The sequence below is a fragment of the Labrus bergylta genome, chromosome 19 (genome assembly GCF_963930695.1).
Source record: "Labrus bergylta chromosome 19, fLabBer1.1, whole genome shotgun sequence".
In the NCBI taxonomy this organism is placed as follows: domain Eukaryota; kingdom Metazoa; phylum Chordata; class Actinopteri; order Labriformes; family Labridae; genus Labrus; species Labrus bergylta.
Window position 1 is genome coordinate 20,632,820 of NC_089213.1, and position 17,818 is coordinate 20,650,637.

At 40.3% G+C, this 17,818-nt stretch overlaps 1 protein-coding gene across 1 annotated transcript in view; it reads left to right on the plus strand.

Annotated features, from left to right (window-relative positions):
- The first annotated feature begins 14,004 nt into the window (after nucleotides 1-14,004).
- Nucleotides 14,005-17,818, plus strand: part of LOC136177067 (CUB and sushi domain-containing protein 3-like) — a 134,451-nt gene continuing 130,637 nt past the window's right edge. The window contains exons 1-2 of the mRNA XM_065947869.1: nucleotides 14,005-14,182; nucleotides 14,288-15,173. Coding sequence (XP_065803941.1) covers nucleotides 14,957-15,173 — 217 coding nt within the window. The 5' untranslated portion in view covers nucleotides 14,005-14,182; nucleotides 14,288-14,956. The remainder of the gene's footprint in view (nucleotides 14,183-14,287; nucleotides 15,174-17,818) is intronic.

The following is a 17,818-nucleotide window of genomic DNA, read 5'->3' on the forward strand; positions in this document are numbered from 1 at the left end:
AGATGTGTTACTCTGTTTCGTCTAAAAGGCAGTTCAGCTAATTTCTACCTTTAAGGACATGACATAGACGAGCAACCTGGCCAAGTCTTTGGACCTTTTGTACAACTGACCTAAGAAAGCCTTGGTGAGTATATACTTTTATTCCACAAGTGTTCCTCTTTGTCAGATATTGAGACTGAGAAAACTAAATTGAGGCATTATATCAGGTCACTCCCAAACTTTAACAAAGCTTTAAAAAGTTCTCTTTAACAGTACATGGTTCTAATTTGTTGGAGGTTATGGACAACTCCAGTCCAGTTATTTGACTATGTTGAATATATAAAACTAAAGTTGTCTTTTTTTCCATTCAATGTACATTTAGACAACAGACTTTTACTTTTGATACACTGTTGAGTTGTTGCCCAAGGATGGTACTGTGGAAAATGTACTAATAGTAGACAACAGTTTTGTCTTTTGTTATACTAAAATATAATTGACTGCTCTTTACCCCAAAGTAGAATACCCATTTTTTTCTCTACAGTGCTTCAGTCTTAGCAAACCATCCAAACACATTGTCACTCTCAAGCTTTCAGAAGGCCACATTTTTATCACCCTCCATGTCTCACATTTGAAACCCTTCCATATCAGCATGAGTCGCACTGGCCTTTTATTATCCGTGATGTAAAACCATCTGCGGTAATATTATAGACTCAAAAACCTAACCCTAACCATGTAGTTGTTTCTTTTAACCTAATAAGCAAGTTTATCATGCGTTTTGCAAATTAAAGGCAATATGGCCCAACTAAGTGGTATTTGATGACCAAGAATAAAATCATGTTGCACTGTTACCTGGAAACACTCAAGAATATAGTGAAAGAAAATATGTGACACAAAATGAGCACTAAATCTACTGTAATTTGAACTTGCAGGTGCATGGTCTAGATTTGAGCTTTAGGTCTGGGATTTTACACCTTTGGAAAGTCAGATGGAGCCTGCTGGCCCCATGACAGGAACAAGCGAGCTTATTAGCCAAAGCTTTGCCATCAATTAACAATGGGCATGAGACATTACAGCTTTGAAGTTCGAAGCTAGAGTTAAATCTGATGCCAGCAACAACCCTCCCTGCACTGAAGCTATCTTTCTGTATGTCAGCTTATTTTAACACCATCTCTCATGTAGCAGGTGCACAATACACACTTGTAGTATATAAGAGGCAATAAAACAACCCTGACTCCATGTCCCTGACCTGAAATATATCTTTGTATCCATTCAAACAGTGCAAACAAGCACTATAATTTCTTCTGTAAAAGTGAAGAAACTGAAGAAAAATCATGCAGTGCTTTAAAACAGTTAATCTAAAAAGTGAAAGGCTACAGCATCAATGGGGGCTAATGAACTTCTCCCTCAGCAGATGTCGCTGACAAACGGTTATATTGAATGATACCTGATAATATTTGTGATCAGTCATCATGCCTCTGTCTGGCTCTGGCTCAGAAGATAATAAGTAAAAAATGTACTGTAGCAGAGACATGTGACCTTTCAGTAGGAGACTACGCTCATCTATCCATCATTTTCTTTTCAGTCTTCTGCTCTATGCCTCCACTTGTGTTGTTTATTTTCCCTTTAACGTTTTATTTTACAAACTTACCAGATGTCCAAAATGAAGAAAAATACTAATTCACAAGTCATTTACAGAATCAATTGTACTTAAAGCATTTATTCAAAACTTAGCGCTCCAATATCAAAACGATGCTATCATTCCTCCCCCTGTCAAATGAAACCTTAAAACTAGCTGAACCAAGTGTTTTAAATCCAAGTAAAAATATAACTGCAGCAGTTTAATGTTCATTTAGCTCTGAGTGTCACATGGGTCTGATTTATCAATCCAGGTTAAAAACCTGAATGATAAAGAAACATTTTTACTGTCTGTATAATCTCAATTAGATTTTTTTGTTATCACAAATTTGCTCTGTATTTTCCAAAAAAAAACTTCTGATTGCACCTCCCACAGCTGCCAAGATGTAATTTCCCCGGTTTCACTTGACACTAACTGAAAGTGAGAAGCTATCTTTATTTTAACAGAGCTGCAAGGGGCTCCTGCTGAGTGGTACATTATCGCTCTGCTGACCACGTATCTAAAGGTGTACTTAACATTAGCAAGGCTTGTAGCTCTCTAAGTGAGACATCAAGCACTTACTTCTTGCACATTTGGCCATGTTTGAGGAATGTACCAGGCTGTTTTCAATATTGGCAAGAAAAAGGGGATTGATATGTGAACAAGATTTTTTTTTTTAAATGTATATTGGATTTTACTAAATAATGACAAAAAAGCTTTTAAATTCCTGGTTTCAGCCAGAGAACTCCAAGGTACTTGCTCTTTTTACTTTGACAATAGAGCTTTTCCTTTTATTATCACAGGGTATATCGCTGTGTTCACCATTCATGAACCTATGTTAAAAGAGAGCAGGCTGCAATTCCTTCTCAAGACCATTTTGACACGAAGCATGGTTGTTGGTAGACACCCAGCGTGTTTTCTTGGATCATACTCTCATGACCTTTCAGTAATTGGATGGTACCTCCGACCACTAGGTCAACCTCCCCATGTGCCCATCATAATACTCCAAGTCTCCATAAGTCCCCCATCACGCCTGATGTCAACATTGCACAACAACATAAATTAAAGTATGAAAAAAATAGCAGCTCAAGTTCTTTTATGTGCCCACTTGCGCCTCTAAAATCCTATTTATTACACTCTCCATGTTTAAATATTGCCTCCTTCCAATTTGTAAACCCTGACACTGAGGTGGAGACATTTCTGTGGAATTGAGAGAGCTGAATTGTTTGGTTGTTTGCACAAAGTACCAGAATCTCGACGTAAAGAATATTTCAGGTATTTCAGAATATTGTATGCCCATGCCTAAAGGCTTGTGTCTCACAGTTATGTCCTTGGCAGAATGTCTTTTCTGAAACAGTCCAAAATATTCAACTTACATGACTTTCTTCTCCTTTCTCCGATTCATCACAACACATTCACACTGATTCACTCCCACACACATTAGGTCTATTTACAAATAAACCGAAGGGCTTTGATTAAATGTGATTATGATAGTATTTCGAAATGTCATTAGTTTTATCCAGGCTGTGTGAGAAGGGGGCCGTTTTGTGATAATTAGATCAATTATGTGTACTCTAGCATTAGCCGGTCAACATTGCAGTCCAACAGTGGCACTAAACGCTGAGCACCTGCCTCTCTTTGTCGCTCCCTGACTTTGCTCCTCTTTTGCTGGCTGGCTGGCCCTTTTCTGTCAATCACGGACTGGACCACTCCACCTTCCGACACTTCATCTACTCTGATTCCCTCTCTAGATAATTCTCATAAGCCCCTGACACAGATACAGTAGGCTTTTGTTGAGAGCAATTCAGTGTGTACTGTCCTTCACTTGATAATGTACTCTGAACAGTCCAGCCAGTGTAGAAAAAATCAAGACAGGGTGTGCTATATAAGGGCCCAGGAAAACTGCTATTCTTCCATTTTGTGATTTTTATTGTGAACTTTTCGTACCTACAAAACAGTCTTTCAAATATTAAAAGTCTGGATTTTTCTGGGGTTTGTTGTATGTTTGATGAAAGCCCAATGATTTGTATGAACTTTATTCAAAGAATATATGTAAGTTTTGATCCTGTTGGTGCAAATTGTTTAAGTGGAAATGATAAATCTGACTTTTTGGTGCATTGGCTAAAAAATAAATTAAATACATTACTTGAACTTACAATATCAAACATCAATGACACAAAAATCCGGTTTACATTAAAAGCAATGCAATTGAAATATAACTAGCGTCTCCAAACCAACTTCAAAGTAAAACCTCAGTCAACATCTCCACATGAGCAGCTTTTGATAGGATTCACTAGGCTGTTGTTTTACAAGGTGTCATGTTACATTAATGCTGACAATCATAACAGTCACAATGTAAGATCAGTGCAAACACATCAACGTCCTCACAGCAACGTTGTAAGCAGCTTTAAGTCCCTGCCTACTGCTTTTTTTTGACCTACAGCACAGGTGAGCATGGGGATTATCCCTTTGAGATCTTTACACAAGTAGAGCAGTTTGATACGTGTACTGTATGTGAGTGTATTCCCCTGAGAATATCCTGTATTTTTCTCATTGTTGGTATGTACTGTATCTCTGTCACCCATTATGTTTTTGAAAAAATAGAATAAAAAAAGACCTAGACAAGCATCTAATTAGAATAAAATGATTTCTGGATATTAAGTCTTGTGCTAAAAAAAGAGGATTATTATGGTAACATCTGTAAAAATCTATCTGTTAAAATATTTTAAAATTGCTAGTTTAACATGCATTAGACTACGTCTATACAAGTAAAACATGAGTTGAGATAAAATTCCGCCCTTTCTAACCCCATTACTGAGAGCAAAAATAGTCTAACCCATCACTGCCCCCATTAAACCTGCGAGGCCTGATAAGAATTACATGTTAACACTCATTTTATAAAAGAACATTTAAAAAAAATGCAACTCGTCTTTGAAAAATATCATTATTAGGTGTTACATAAAAGCTTAAAACGCATCACTTTGGGAGACATTTTGAATCCATTCAGCAAACCCCTTGTGACGCACCAAAGCTGTAGATAAAGTGCTTTTCCATTTTCCATATATGCAGCATATTTGGTAGGTAACTTGTTGTCCTGTGCTTGTTGAGCTATACAATGCACATGTGGTTAAAGTCATTTTTGGTCGATAGGAGGTAGAAGTTCTTGGAAAAAGGAGAATGGACAGTGATGTGGTTTCTTCAGTACAACGTGTCTGATTATGGTGCAATCAAGTAAGGACGCTAAAGCAGTGAAACCTACAGCCAATGAGCCTTCATGCACAACTAACAATTCTGAAAATATAGGAATTTGTTAGCAAAGAACCTGACTGACAGTGTGATTAGTGCATATCTATATATGTATATGTGTTGATGTGTACAGTCAGAGGTGGGGAGGCTTGAAGATAATTTCAACTGCCAAAGCCCAGCAGTAAAGGTTTGGGAACCACTGGACTGACTGGAGAATACCTCCAAAACGTAAAGTGCAGGATTAATCAATTAATTCACTGCAATTCTGTGTCAATTTCACCTCTAATCATTATCATCCTTTGACGCCTTTTCACCAATCTCTGACATTATCCTACCGTCTTCTTTTTTCTTGTCTGGTAAATTTACTTCTGTTCACATTACCATGTCATCAGCTCCACCATAAGGAGTAAATGAAGTAGTGATGCGGTGAGTCAAATTGGCAGGGACAGCCTTTTTTATAGAGTAATATTTTTCAAGTTTGGCAACCAACAATTCATTAATCGTATCTCACCAGTCAGGATGACAATGAATTGTTGCAAAGATATTTTGGCTCAGCCCTACTGCACAGTTGTTATTAAGCAAAAGCTGCTCTGATTGTATCACCAGTGGACAAAATGGCTGTATATATGTATAAAGTATGTGGTGTCTGATGGCAGAGAACAAAACAGAGATTTAAGGAGAGATCATTTTTGATATATTTACAGAAGATACAAACATGACTACAAATGATTGACAGTGTTACTTTGTATCTGAGGGTGTCCAAACAAATCCAGTTTTATCAAGATTGTTATTAAATGGAAATAATTTAAAGATTAGATGAGTGCTAACTATTATCTATTGCTAACAAACAATTTTACCCCACACATAAAATATTTACTGTCATAACAAGTACTTTTTCCTTCTGGCACAATAGATGGACATTCTTGTACTCCACAGTGTTAATCCCCTCCAATCTCTCTCCTCTCTCCTCTGATGATTTTCTAAGTGTGACCTCATTGTTCACTTCATTAAACTGAAAGCCATCAATTTGACCCCCCCCCCCCCCCCCCATCCCCATTGCCAACACACAGACCCACACATGATCTACATACTTACACATGCACACACTCTCAGGAACTCCTTATTAATCAGGTGTGGCTGCTGACAGCTTCCCGGCTGGAGCTGGATTTACATCACACACACAAAACGCCACGTGCCTTGAGTGTGGGTGTGAGTGGATGTGTGTTTGCAACTTTGTGTGATTAAGGGTGTGTTTGTGACTTGCTCTGATGGTGCAGGGAGGAAAGAGGTATTGAAAACTGGGAACGAGATGTGGATAAATAACCGTTTAGAAGATTCCTCTTTTCCTGCAGGCGATGTGAGACAGACAAAAAAAAAAATTAGAGGGAGAGAGGTAGAGGAAGGGAAGGAGAGTGTGGCAGAGCAAGGCAGTACAATACTTAGATTCAGTCCATCTCCCTCAAAATGGCTGCACACCACAGTCCATCACTGCTTTATTAGAGATTACACACCGAACACCTCTGACCACACACGCATACATGCTGCAACGGAGTGCAATAGATTGCATCCAAATCACCACTCTGTGAAAGTAATGGGAACTGGTTGCTGAGGGCCACGTCTGCTTCACTCCCTTAAAAGCCAGGCGCCACATCAATATCTCGCTTCTATATGCAATAACACCACCAGGATTGCTCTCAGACTTGCACCACTAAATACTCCAAAATTCACATTTTCTGTGTCACCTAAGGCCAGAACAAACTTTTATGATCTACACAAACACTAGAAAGACAAATGTCACTTGAGCACAGCATCAATGGCAGACAACTAAGTACAACAGAATACATTTCCGTAAGTGCATAAAATATCTTGGCTTTTACCATTTTGTATTATTAAATTAGTATGTCTGTCATGTAGTGGGAAATGCTTCCATTCTGACCAAACTGGGCCTTCAATTATTTAACGTAAATGTCAGAAGACATCTGTATCTCCAGCAGACATCGCTGTACTACATTTTTTTTTTCAAGTTTCTTGTTTTGACACATAACTTTTCCTGTGTCACGTCTGGGAGATCCGGCTTTGGTGAAGGCAACTTTTCAGGAATGAAGAGAAATGGGGCCATATTTTTATGAATGCAGTCGCCGGGGGGACTTACTCAGCACATAAAGTACTATTGTAGCCTCGAACCCAACATGAACAGGAAACGGAGCAGAAACCTCATATCACCATTGGCAGGCTATTGCACATGCAGGTTTTCCACAGGACACTCAAAGTAATGCCATTCCTCCCCTTTCCCTCTTTTCAATCAGGTGGCATCTGTATCTGTCTTCTCAATAACCGGGGGTAACACTCTTGATGTTCTCTGCCATGTGTGAAACTAATCAGAGCCAAAACCTGGAGTGTGTGTTTGGTGTGGGCGTGTCAGCATGCAATTGCCACTGGCACCTTGTTGTAAAGTCAATGATGCTGCCGCTTGTTGTACATGGCCCCCGTTCACACAGACAGCCACACACACTCTGTTATACAATCTGTCTATCTCCATACACACCCTGGAAGAAGCATTGCTTGCAGACAGACAGCTGGTGATGAACAAATATTCTGTTTGTTGTCAATGTGTGGTCATAACTTCCTTTAATGTGTGTTTGTTTGTGGAATCACTCGATTGTGTCGAGGGCAGCTGCCTTTCTGCCCTATGGCACTGTGGCTTCTGATTGGATATCTTTTTTTTGTCAATTAGCTCATTAGTGAATAACCAATTGTGAGACTATTTTCTGTTGACAAAAAAACAAAACATCCCTTTTGTGTTACTTGGATGACTCTCTTCACAAGACTTCTAACTAAATGGGACTGTTAGTTTCGTTGCAGTCACAGCTAAGCCGCCTAAGATGTGGCCGCTTTCTGCCAGTCCCAAAGGGGCTCAAGTCAAATAGTGGCAATCCCACATCTGACAGGGTCTTGTCGCCACCCCGTTGTGAGGATGTTGCTGTCCTGCTGTTCTCAAGCTCAGTCTCTGTATCTGTAGGGAGTCCCCCTTTGTGACAAATATGCCGGAGGTTTTGGTCCTGTCACAGCAGACAAAGGCTTCTTAACATCATGGAGTTTGTGAAACCTGTTTGATTCAACTACCTGAGTGTCTCCTTCTTGCCGGTTGGCTTCCTCTCCTGTAGGGAGAGTGATAAAAGAGAAGACGAATAAAGGGAACAAAGCAAAGAAATTGAGCCTGAAAAATAAAGGATTCATGAATAGGTGGGGGCCTTATGTAGTTCAGTGCTCTTCAAGTACGTATTATATTCTGGAGTGAGAAAGACATTTTTTCATGCAAAAAAGTCAACCATGATGTGTGGCACCTCTTGTTGAACAGGTGTTTAATCTTAGCAACTTTACCTTTCAAGAATGGTAGTCCAAAAGTATGTCCTTTTTATCCTCAGTTGAAAAATAGGCGTGTCTCATACAGCTCTATGATGGCATACTTTTGAAATCCATTTTCAATCCCTGCCATTTTACCTTGCTAATCTCACCTGCGGCTTTGGATGACAAGTTTAACTATAGTTAGGTTTAAACACGCTAAGATTTTAAGGGTCACGTATTATACTTATCTTCAACAGGTTTAAATAAGTCTACAGACTAAAAGTCTGTAAAGAATTTTAGCATGCCTATAAACCTCTCTATTTCAGCCCTGCTCAGAACAGGATGTTTCGCCCCTCTCTGGAAGGGGATGTGGCCTGGGCTTTCCCGAGTGTGTCGAGCGTCACCTATCTGGGGGTGGGGTTACTGCCCATTGTGATGTCATGAAGGGAAAATCTCTTTTTTCTGAAAAGTGAAGCAAAAGACAGAGAGAGAGACTTTTCTCATAATTGGGGGTTTGTAGACAGACTAGGGACATATATTAGTGTTAGAGAACCATGGTAAAGTGTGTGTTGCGTAATATGTGACCTTTAACTCAGGTAAACAGTTAAAAATGTCTTACATTTTTAAGAAGTGATCCATAATTTTGAAATTAAATGTAAAGACTATTTAAAATAACAAAATTTCCTTCAACTCATGCTGCCATTGGAAGTGTTTCTGACTGAAAATACACCAATACATGTCAGCATATGAAAACAGGACAATGCTTCTCCTTCTTGTTTGTTACCCCTTTTTTTCCAGCAAGCTTTTCAGGCTGCATTGTACGCTATTGTTTCAAAGGGACTCAGAGACATGACAAACACGATACAAAACAAAATCTGTGCAAAGGGTTGTTAAAGGATTTGTCGTTTCCATTGTGCTGTCCATAATTACTTAAACACGTTTTGTTATAGGGCAGAAATTGCTGATTTATTTAGCCACTCGTCTGCTGTTGGATACAAGAATCGACTGGACAGGATGTGTCATCTTCGATAATGAAGAACAGAGAGATTGCAGCAATAAGTAATGGACACAAATGAATAGGCTTCGGAAATGTAACAAAGTCATATGCAACCTTGTTTGAACCAGTGGTACTGCTGCTCAGCAGGGGACCTCCATGGATGAGATGACAGGTTCATTTCTGTCAGCAACATTACTTTGAACTAGACACTGATGCCTTTACTTGCTTGCTGCACTGGATGAGGATTAATATAAGGTAGAATAAGTAAAGTATCCGATGTGAACTTTAGTTTCCCGGGTTTCTAGGACATGCTGGAATACATTATATCTGCTTGCTCACTTTTTTGGGGCGCCTGCAAAGAACCATTCAGAAAAGTGGATTACTCATGCAAGTCCCTCCAGCTCGGCCGTCTCATTCCTTCTCATTTTCTCTCTCCCCTTACTCTCTCTCCCTCTCTCCTCTCACACATACAGTACATTTCCATTTTTTTGAGGAACAGACACTCGTCCCATCCCCCTCATCTGTCCTCCAACCCCTCCTTTCACTCGCTGTCTAGAACTCTCTAGCCTTAATGTTTTACATCTCGTACCTCCCATTTTTCCTGTCTACTTGGCTTTTTTTTCACCTCCCCTCATTCCCCTTACATCTCTTCACCTTATTTTCCTCTTTTTCTTCCTCATACGCTCATTTTGCCTCTCACCTTTTACTTTATTGCCTTCGCTGTTCTTCTTTCCTTCTATTATCCTTCATTCTCCTTCTTCCTTCTTCCTTCTGCTGTTTTACACATGACACTCTCCTACGTCTCTAACCTCACACCCCTCCCTCCATCTTCTCATCTTTAGCTCCTCACTTGGTCTCCCTCTCTTTCTCTCTTTCTCTGTCTCTCTCAGGACACCAACCTCACACATGGCTTATTGATTTCTGAGAGCTACCCACAGACATACAGCCAACGTAGGGCCCACAAAATCCACACATAAGAGGATTTGATGCACACATGCAGCTAGGTACATGCAGACAGACGGTTTGTACAGCATGCTCACTCCCAAGTCGTGCCGTGAATATTTAGATGATGCCAGAATGATTAACGCTGGGGTTTGCGATGGAGGGAGAGAGGGAGGGAGAAGAAGGGAGAGAAGGATGTGCCTGTAGATGGCAGAAGAGTGCTTTAAGGGAGCGTGTGGGAGCAGATTTCACAGTGACAGACTCAGGCATACAAGCACACTCACCAACACATATTCTCATATAACATCACACAAGCTTATTAATATAGCTACACCTTCGAGGATATTCCTCCGCCTCGTACAAATTCCCTAAACTGATTTCAGACAAACACACATACATTGCCCTAAAGGACCCTTTCACCCTTTAGCACCCACACACTTAACACACCAAGGCTGTCGATAACACTGAAGCTGCTCTCAGGAAATCAGAGGCACTGCTGCTAATGCAGTACTTAAATTATGATTTGGGAATGAAATAGACCAATGAAATGACAAAAATTAGGTTTGTGAATGACCCCCTGGAAATGTGTCCCCCTGAAAAAGTCTCAGTACATTATATAATTTCTTGGAATATTTAAGTATTCATTATTCTATTCGTTGTTTGGTGTGTCCATTTCTGTGTCTGAAATCAAACTACTACCTATGTAATGCACTATATAGGGAATGCCCCACTTTGTAGTGTAAGTATTAAAATATACCTTATAGTGCACTCATTGTATCCCACTACACATTGTGAAGGTAGTGTGAAACTCATGGTCAATGTCAAAGCAATATATACCATCATGCATTGCAGTTCAGAGCTTTTTACGAGTGGATTGAGGCTTTTGACTGTTCTGAGACGAATGGCAACTTGAACACAAAACACATAAAAGGCTCATATTTGGGGGCCATTTTTAAATAAATCTAGATGCTGTTATAATAAAGAGCGAAGGATTTTCTACAGAGTTAGTTTTTCCTAATGACAATAATAACAGGCACGAGACAAGAGTATGTGGGCACAAATACAAAAAATTGTTTCAGTATTTATTCAAAATTCAGTACTTTATATTTATTTATTGTATTTGATTGTTTTGTGATGATGGCTCAGTATAATAAAAGTTCTCACTGAAATACGTGCTGTTATTTGAGCTGCTGATGTGAGAGCGAGTAGTGTCCAATTTCATTTTGTTATTGTGCCTAATAAATGCACTAAAATAGTCCAGAACAGAGGAGTCCCTATGTAGAAAGTATGTGGTAAGGAATGATCGCGTGATTTCAAACACAACCCATGTCTTAAGATGAGTCAACTTTGTTGAATCTCCTGAATGTCTGCATCAGATAAACAGTCACAAAAAGTAACTTAAAGATAAGAAACAAAAAGATAGGAAACACTAAAATAACATGAGAAACTTCAATACATTTTGATAGAAGAATCCCATTAAACACTGGAATTCAGCTTGCTCATTCAAAGTTATTTAATGCATTACTCTAAAAATGACCTTTCACCATACTATAAGTGTGGGTTAAAATTGCAGATGTTTTGTGATAGCATAGTTGACCAATTAAATGACCCAGATAAAGATAAAAATAATAATAATACTTATATAGGTTTTTTTTCAGCATACTCAAAGACGCCTGACAAAGAACAACAACAAAACAAAACAATGAAAACAATACAAAGAACAAATAGTCTAGAGAAGGAGGATGAGAACAGAGTTTGTTAGTGGTTTTAGGCGATGTAGAATAGGTGAGTTTTTAGATGTTTTTGAAGGTGGAGGGTAATGGGGGTTCTCTGATGTTTTTTGGGGGTGAGTTCCTGAGGGTGGAACTGTATACATAGAATAAAGTGAAAAATAACAGGCAAGTTGTTTAGTTTTTTTCAAGATTCATTTTTGGGCTTTTTATGCTTTAATTTAAAATAGAACACCAGACAGAGCCGGAAAACCGGGGAGGGAGTGAGAGAGTCTCTCGACCAACTGCCCCAAAGACATAACCCTCTGCACATGGGGCGCGTGACCCAACCACTAGGCCACCGGCATCCCTGCAAATAACTCACTCTTTCTGCAAAAAAAATGTGGTTTGATTACCCAAAACTATGAATAGAATAGAAAATAGAATAAAAAATGACTCTTTTGTCTACTTTTGCATTCAAAGGCAGAAATGTATTTAACATGCATTTGGAAACATATAGCATTTAAAAAAAACTAGGCATCACAATATTACATTACCCATCATAGCTTCCAGCTCTCAGGTGGCATCAATATGAAGGACTCATCATGATTTTGAGTCTGAACACGACACGTTCTTAACCTGGAAGGAAAACTACTTGCCAAGCAGCGAGACACTAATGGTGGTAGATAATTCTTGACGCTAAGGCCTGCTCTGAGGCTAAATGAAAAATAGATATATGTGAAAAATGGATACTCTAACAGATGCCTGTTTTTGTCTCTACCAGAGTGAAACTTTTTTTGTTTGATGGTGATGATTACAAATGTCTTGCTGATTGGAGTAGTGTAGTTTACTTCCCTCACCTTTAAACATCAAAATGTCAGCCAGCCAACTTATTCTATACTGATACCTTAATGAGTGTTGTGATGAATACTTCTTCAAGGTTTTCTAAGGATTCTTGAACAGCATAAGTTCAGTATAGCATTTACCCTTTAGTCATCATGGACTTTAAATGTATTATATCATTTTCTTTTATTAAATGAAAATCTATACCCCGTCTAGTTCTTTTCCTTTGTATTCCGAAGAGAATGAAAGACGTCATTATCTGTCTGACTGACAATAGAAAATGAAATAGTCCAATTACAAGCCTTTAATTGATATTACTTTCAATAAAACTGAAATATGAGGTAATATTTAGAGTTTGGGGTGAGAGAAGACAAGCTTCTTTATAGCCTCTCTTATTGCTGCCTGCAGGTTTTAGATGAGTTTTAATTTAACTGAATAAAAAATCCACAACCTGATCATGCTACTAGTTCGAGTGGAAAAACTGTAAAAGCCAAGACATTTCTTGTGTAAATTATTACCAAGATGTGACATTTAGGGGGCAAGGAATGTATAAGAGCTTATAATGTCACATACATTATTTATATAATTATTCATTGTAGTTTTTCTTAATGCACTTCCATATTTGACCTATGGACTGGTTATATCACAGCAAAAGCAGTCACTCAAATGTAGCATACAGTTGGATTGTGTTGTGCACTGAACATACGTACAAGTATTGGCTAGAAAATCAATTTAATGTCATTGAGAACTCAACAGTGTCCCTTCTCAGGACCGATGGATCCGTTAAAGTGTCAGCGTCTATCACCAGTCTCCAAATCCCAAACTCATCCTTTTATTGATTTCATCTCTGAGGACAAGTGGAGTAATGAGTAATGACCTCTAGAAAGACAATATTGGTTGGTTTGCTCCGTGACACTTGGGCAACCCTAACACATCATGTTACGCTGTTGAAGCGCAATTTATTCCTTATTTGATTGCCTCACAGTTATTGGCTTCAAGACCGATTTCTTAATTTTGATAACTTGTTCTCTTTCCCTTGATCCAATTTGGGCATCCTTTGGTAAAGTTTTGGCAAACTCCCATTCGTCAGTGCAAGTGGGTGCCCCAGCATTTTCTCATTTTCTCAAACAGCAATCAGAAAAACAAAAGGGCATCATGAGGGTAACCTGATGCCAAAGCCAACATCCTCTGTTAATAATCTACTATAAACTGTATTTACTCTATGTAACTGTTTCAAATGAAATGCACGTGAATGAAACAGGAGCTTACGAGCAGCACTTGAATGCAGCATCTCAGTACCAGCTGGGAGAAGGACGAGACGCACCAGCCGCTACACCGGGAGAAAAGAGCTCAGTGTACCAGGCAGAGGGGATGATGCATATCTCCTCTGCTTTCTGACAACATAAGGGATTGTCAAATTGTATTTTCTCCTTGTCGGACTTTATATAGAAGGCTACTAAACAGGACAGTGTCATTAAAAGATGAAGCTCTTGTTCGGCGTGTTTGGTAAGCATATTCTAAAGAGAATGGCTGATTTTGTGGCTCATGTGTAAAGAAGTGTATTAAACGAACGGATAATGAGAGTGGGTGATGATTTTTCTCTTCTTTCAGGAGGGGTAAAGATTCTACAGTTTCTCTGTCGTTGTTTGTGAGAGGAAAGGAGAAGAGGAGGAAAGAGAAGAGGAAGGTTTGACAGACGCACGAGTCGAGAGACGGAGGAGAGGACGGTTATCCGGGCAGAGAAGAGATACAGAACAGATCCCCCTGTTCAGGTTTGAGACCTCAAGGGAGAACGGAAACAGAGAAGAAGAGAAGATTTTTTTTTTTTAGAGAGACGAAGCAGAGAAGACAGAACAACACAAGAGGAGAGGCTGAGCCAGTAAAGAGGGGCTTTTCAGAATGAGAAAGGGATGTAGCCCGGTGGAAGTGTGGATTTCAACCTCTCCTTCCTTCTTTAAGACTCTTTTGAAAGGGAACGGGACGGAATAGAAAATAATTGACGGCAAGCATCACTGAAATCCAGCGGAGAGTGGATTTAAAGACAGAGAGACAACCTGTGTGTCCGTCCCGTCTCCTCCCTCGTGTCTCCGCTTTTCTCTCTTGTGGATGTTGACTGAAGTCATTTTTTCGGATATGAAGGATTTATCTAGTCTATGTTAGAAGGAGGGGGCGAAAAAACCGCACGCGTCTCCCCCCTTTCTTTCTCTCCCTCTCTGTCCCTCTCTGTCTCTCCCCCCCTCTCCCTCTCTCTCTCCCTCCGTTTTCTGGATGTGAAGCAGCATGCGGCCCGGTGAGAGCTTAGAGGGCTCGCGCTTGGCTCGCGGAACATGTATCCATGCTGATATTGTCACGGAACGCTGTCTCGCGCACCCCTCCTCGGATAAGGGGAGGATGAAGAAGGGGACGACGAACGAGAGGATGACGGACAGAGGAATGACAGTGCTGCGCTGTTTTCTTTGGAGTCTCCTTCTCTGCTCGCTCTCCTCACGCGCGCAAGGTAAGGGGATGCGACACGAGCACATACACGTGCGTGTGTCATAAACGCCCTCACTCACGCGCGCAAAACCAACTGCGTGCAGGAGTTTTGGTTTCTACTGCAGTCGTGAAAAATATGTTGCCTTTCCTGTGTTGTAAGGAGGATTTGAGTGTATGTCAGGGTGTCTACGTGCGCGTGAGGGTGTCTGTGCGTGTGAGTGGGGCACGTGCGCGTGGGCGCGTGAGCTGCGTGTGTTGTATGTTGTGTTGCGGAGGAAAGCAGAGAAATAGAAATGGGTTTAAAGGGAGGATGAGGGGAAAGGAGAGAGGGATGAAACCGGCAACAGCCTCTTTCCCTCTTCCTTCATTGCTTCAGTTTGCTCTCTCTCTCGCTCTCTCTCTCTTTCTTCTCTCTCTCTAACTCCTTCCCTCCCTTCAATACAGCCATTGAGCCGGTAGCCAATAAATATTCTTGCGGTAGCTCTTGGGCTGTGGCAGTGAACGTGAGCTGCTTATACCAAAGTGTGTGCAGGAGGAGTGTGTGTGAGAGAGAGAGAGAGAGATTGTGCATGTGTGTATGTGAACGTGAGTTGTTTTAAGTGAAGGCCTGAGCCTTTACAAAGCATTTTATACCCAAATATGTATCACACATACGGGCATATATTCATTCTGTATCAGTGATGAATGTAATTTAATTGTGGTGTCTTCCCCTTTCTCTCCCTCTCACACACACACTTTCTCCCTCCCCTTCCTACCTCCTGATCTTGAGCTCCCTCTCTCTCTCCCTTCCTGCCTTCTTGAGTAAAATAGAATGTTAAAATATTCACAGTATAGCTCACTCACTACCCCTGTCTACAGCTGTGTCTTCGTCCTCCCCTGCTTCCATTTTTATCTTTTCTCTGTTCAGAAATGCTGAAGGAACACACACACACACACACACACACACACACACACACACACACACACACACACACAGAGACACACACACACACACACACACACACACACACACACACACAAAGACGTATGCAAATAAACTCACTCAGACTTTTGGGTATGGAAACTAAGTGACCATTCATCACAGTACCTTGAGAATAGGAAGAGGGAGGGGGACAGAGTAGGGGAGGTGAAAGATGGATAGGGAGGAGGAGGAGAGAGAAGAGGAACATAAGGAAAGAGAGAGAGCTGAGTGACAGAAGAAGAGAGAAATGTTACACTAGAAAGAGACAGAACAGGCTTAAAGATACAGGCAGGAATAGGTTTCTAACTAAATATCCGCCAAGGTCTATGAGCTTCTGACAACACCAAGCCTGGGTGAATTTGTCAGAAACAATATTGGTTGAGGTTTGATGAGCAGAAAGATGGAGTCTGAGTTTAAAAATTGTGCATTAGGGCGGAGGAAACCTCAAAAGCCAACTAGTGTGGAAGCTATTGAGAACCATTTGTCATTGTCAATGTGAAGTCTGCATGATCCTCCAGTGTAAGGGAGATCCTGTGTAGGCTGACAGAGCAGAAATATTATAGATTTCTACAGTGATTAAACAAATCGACAGCAGGGAATGTCTAGACTCTTGGCTTTGTATCACCACAGACTGCAGGGTTGTAGATTCACCTCAAAAGGGCTTATTTTGAAAGGCTTTCCCATGGTGGACATATGAGAGATTGTGATTTGTAGGGCTTCCATAGAGCAAAGACAAGAAAGGTGGGATTTCCTCAGGCACAAAAGATCTAATTTTAAACCCTCTGGTGCACAGATCCTGGCACTGATCTCCTCACGGCTGTCTGAGAGGAATCATAGTATCAGATAGTTAAAAAATGGAGGCTGGCTGAGATAAGCTTAAATTCCAAGTTCCCAAGATTAATAAAATGTCAAAGGTAGAAGTTGGCAAAGAAGGCAGGCGAATACAACTTTAAAAGTATAACGGCTGAACAAAAAAGGTAAATAATTAAATGTCTCATTGATCAATGCTGACATGTTGGGCACCAAAGCTTTAAAAAGAGGCAGTAAAATGAAAAATAAAACAGCCACCACCCAGATGTGGTTATATTTTAGCTGGTGGATAGTGGATTAGTCTACTCTACAGACCAACTGCAGGTAAGCAATCAGTGTATGAGCCAGCGGTTTTATTTGGAAACCAATCAAAGGTAAAGTAATCGAATAGGTGATGATATAATCATATGTGAGCTAGACTAATCGACAAAAACTTTGATTTCCTAACTTGCTAAGTAATAGAATTATTTTCAAAGCCTCTTTTTTTCATGATACAGAAGTGCAATTAAACATGAGCTCCCTTTGGATGTCGTGATTACCTCTTCTATACATTAAATTCCTTGTGAGAACGTAACTTCAAAAGCATATTGTTGAGTTTCATGTCAACAAATTCGCCTCAAATGAAGTTCCCCTCCAAGTCAGACGCTGAAAAATTGCTGTACTTGTCCTCTGCTCTCTCTCTCTCTCCCCCTGATCCCCTCCTCTCCATTTCATCTCTTCTCCTCCTCCTCCTCCTCCCTGCTGCTCTGCTCAGCTTAACTCCACCTCTCCTTTCTCGCTTCCCCTCTCCTGTCTCCTGCCTCTCTGCTTTTCCCCTCTCTTCTGGGCTCATGTATCCTCTCCTCTCAGCTTCCTCCCTTTCCTTTTTCGTCTGTCAGATTTGTCCTGTGGCTTGC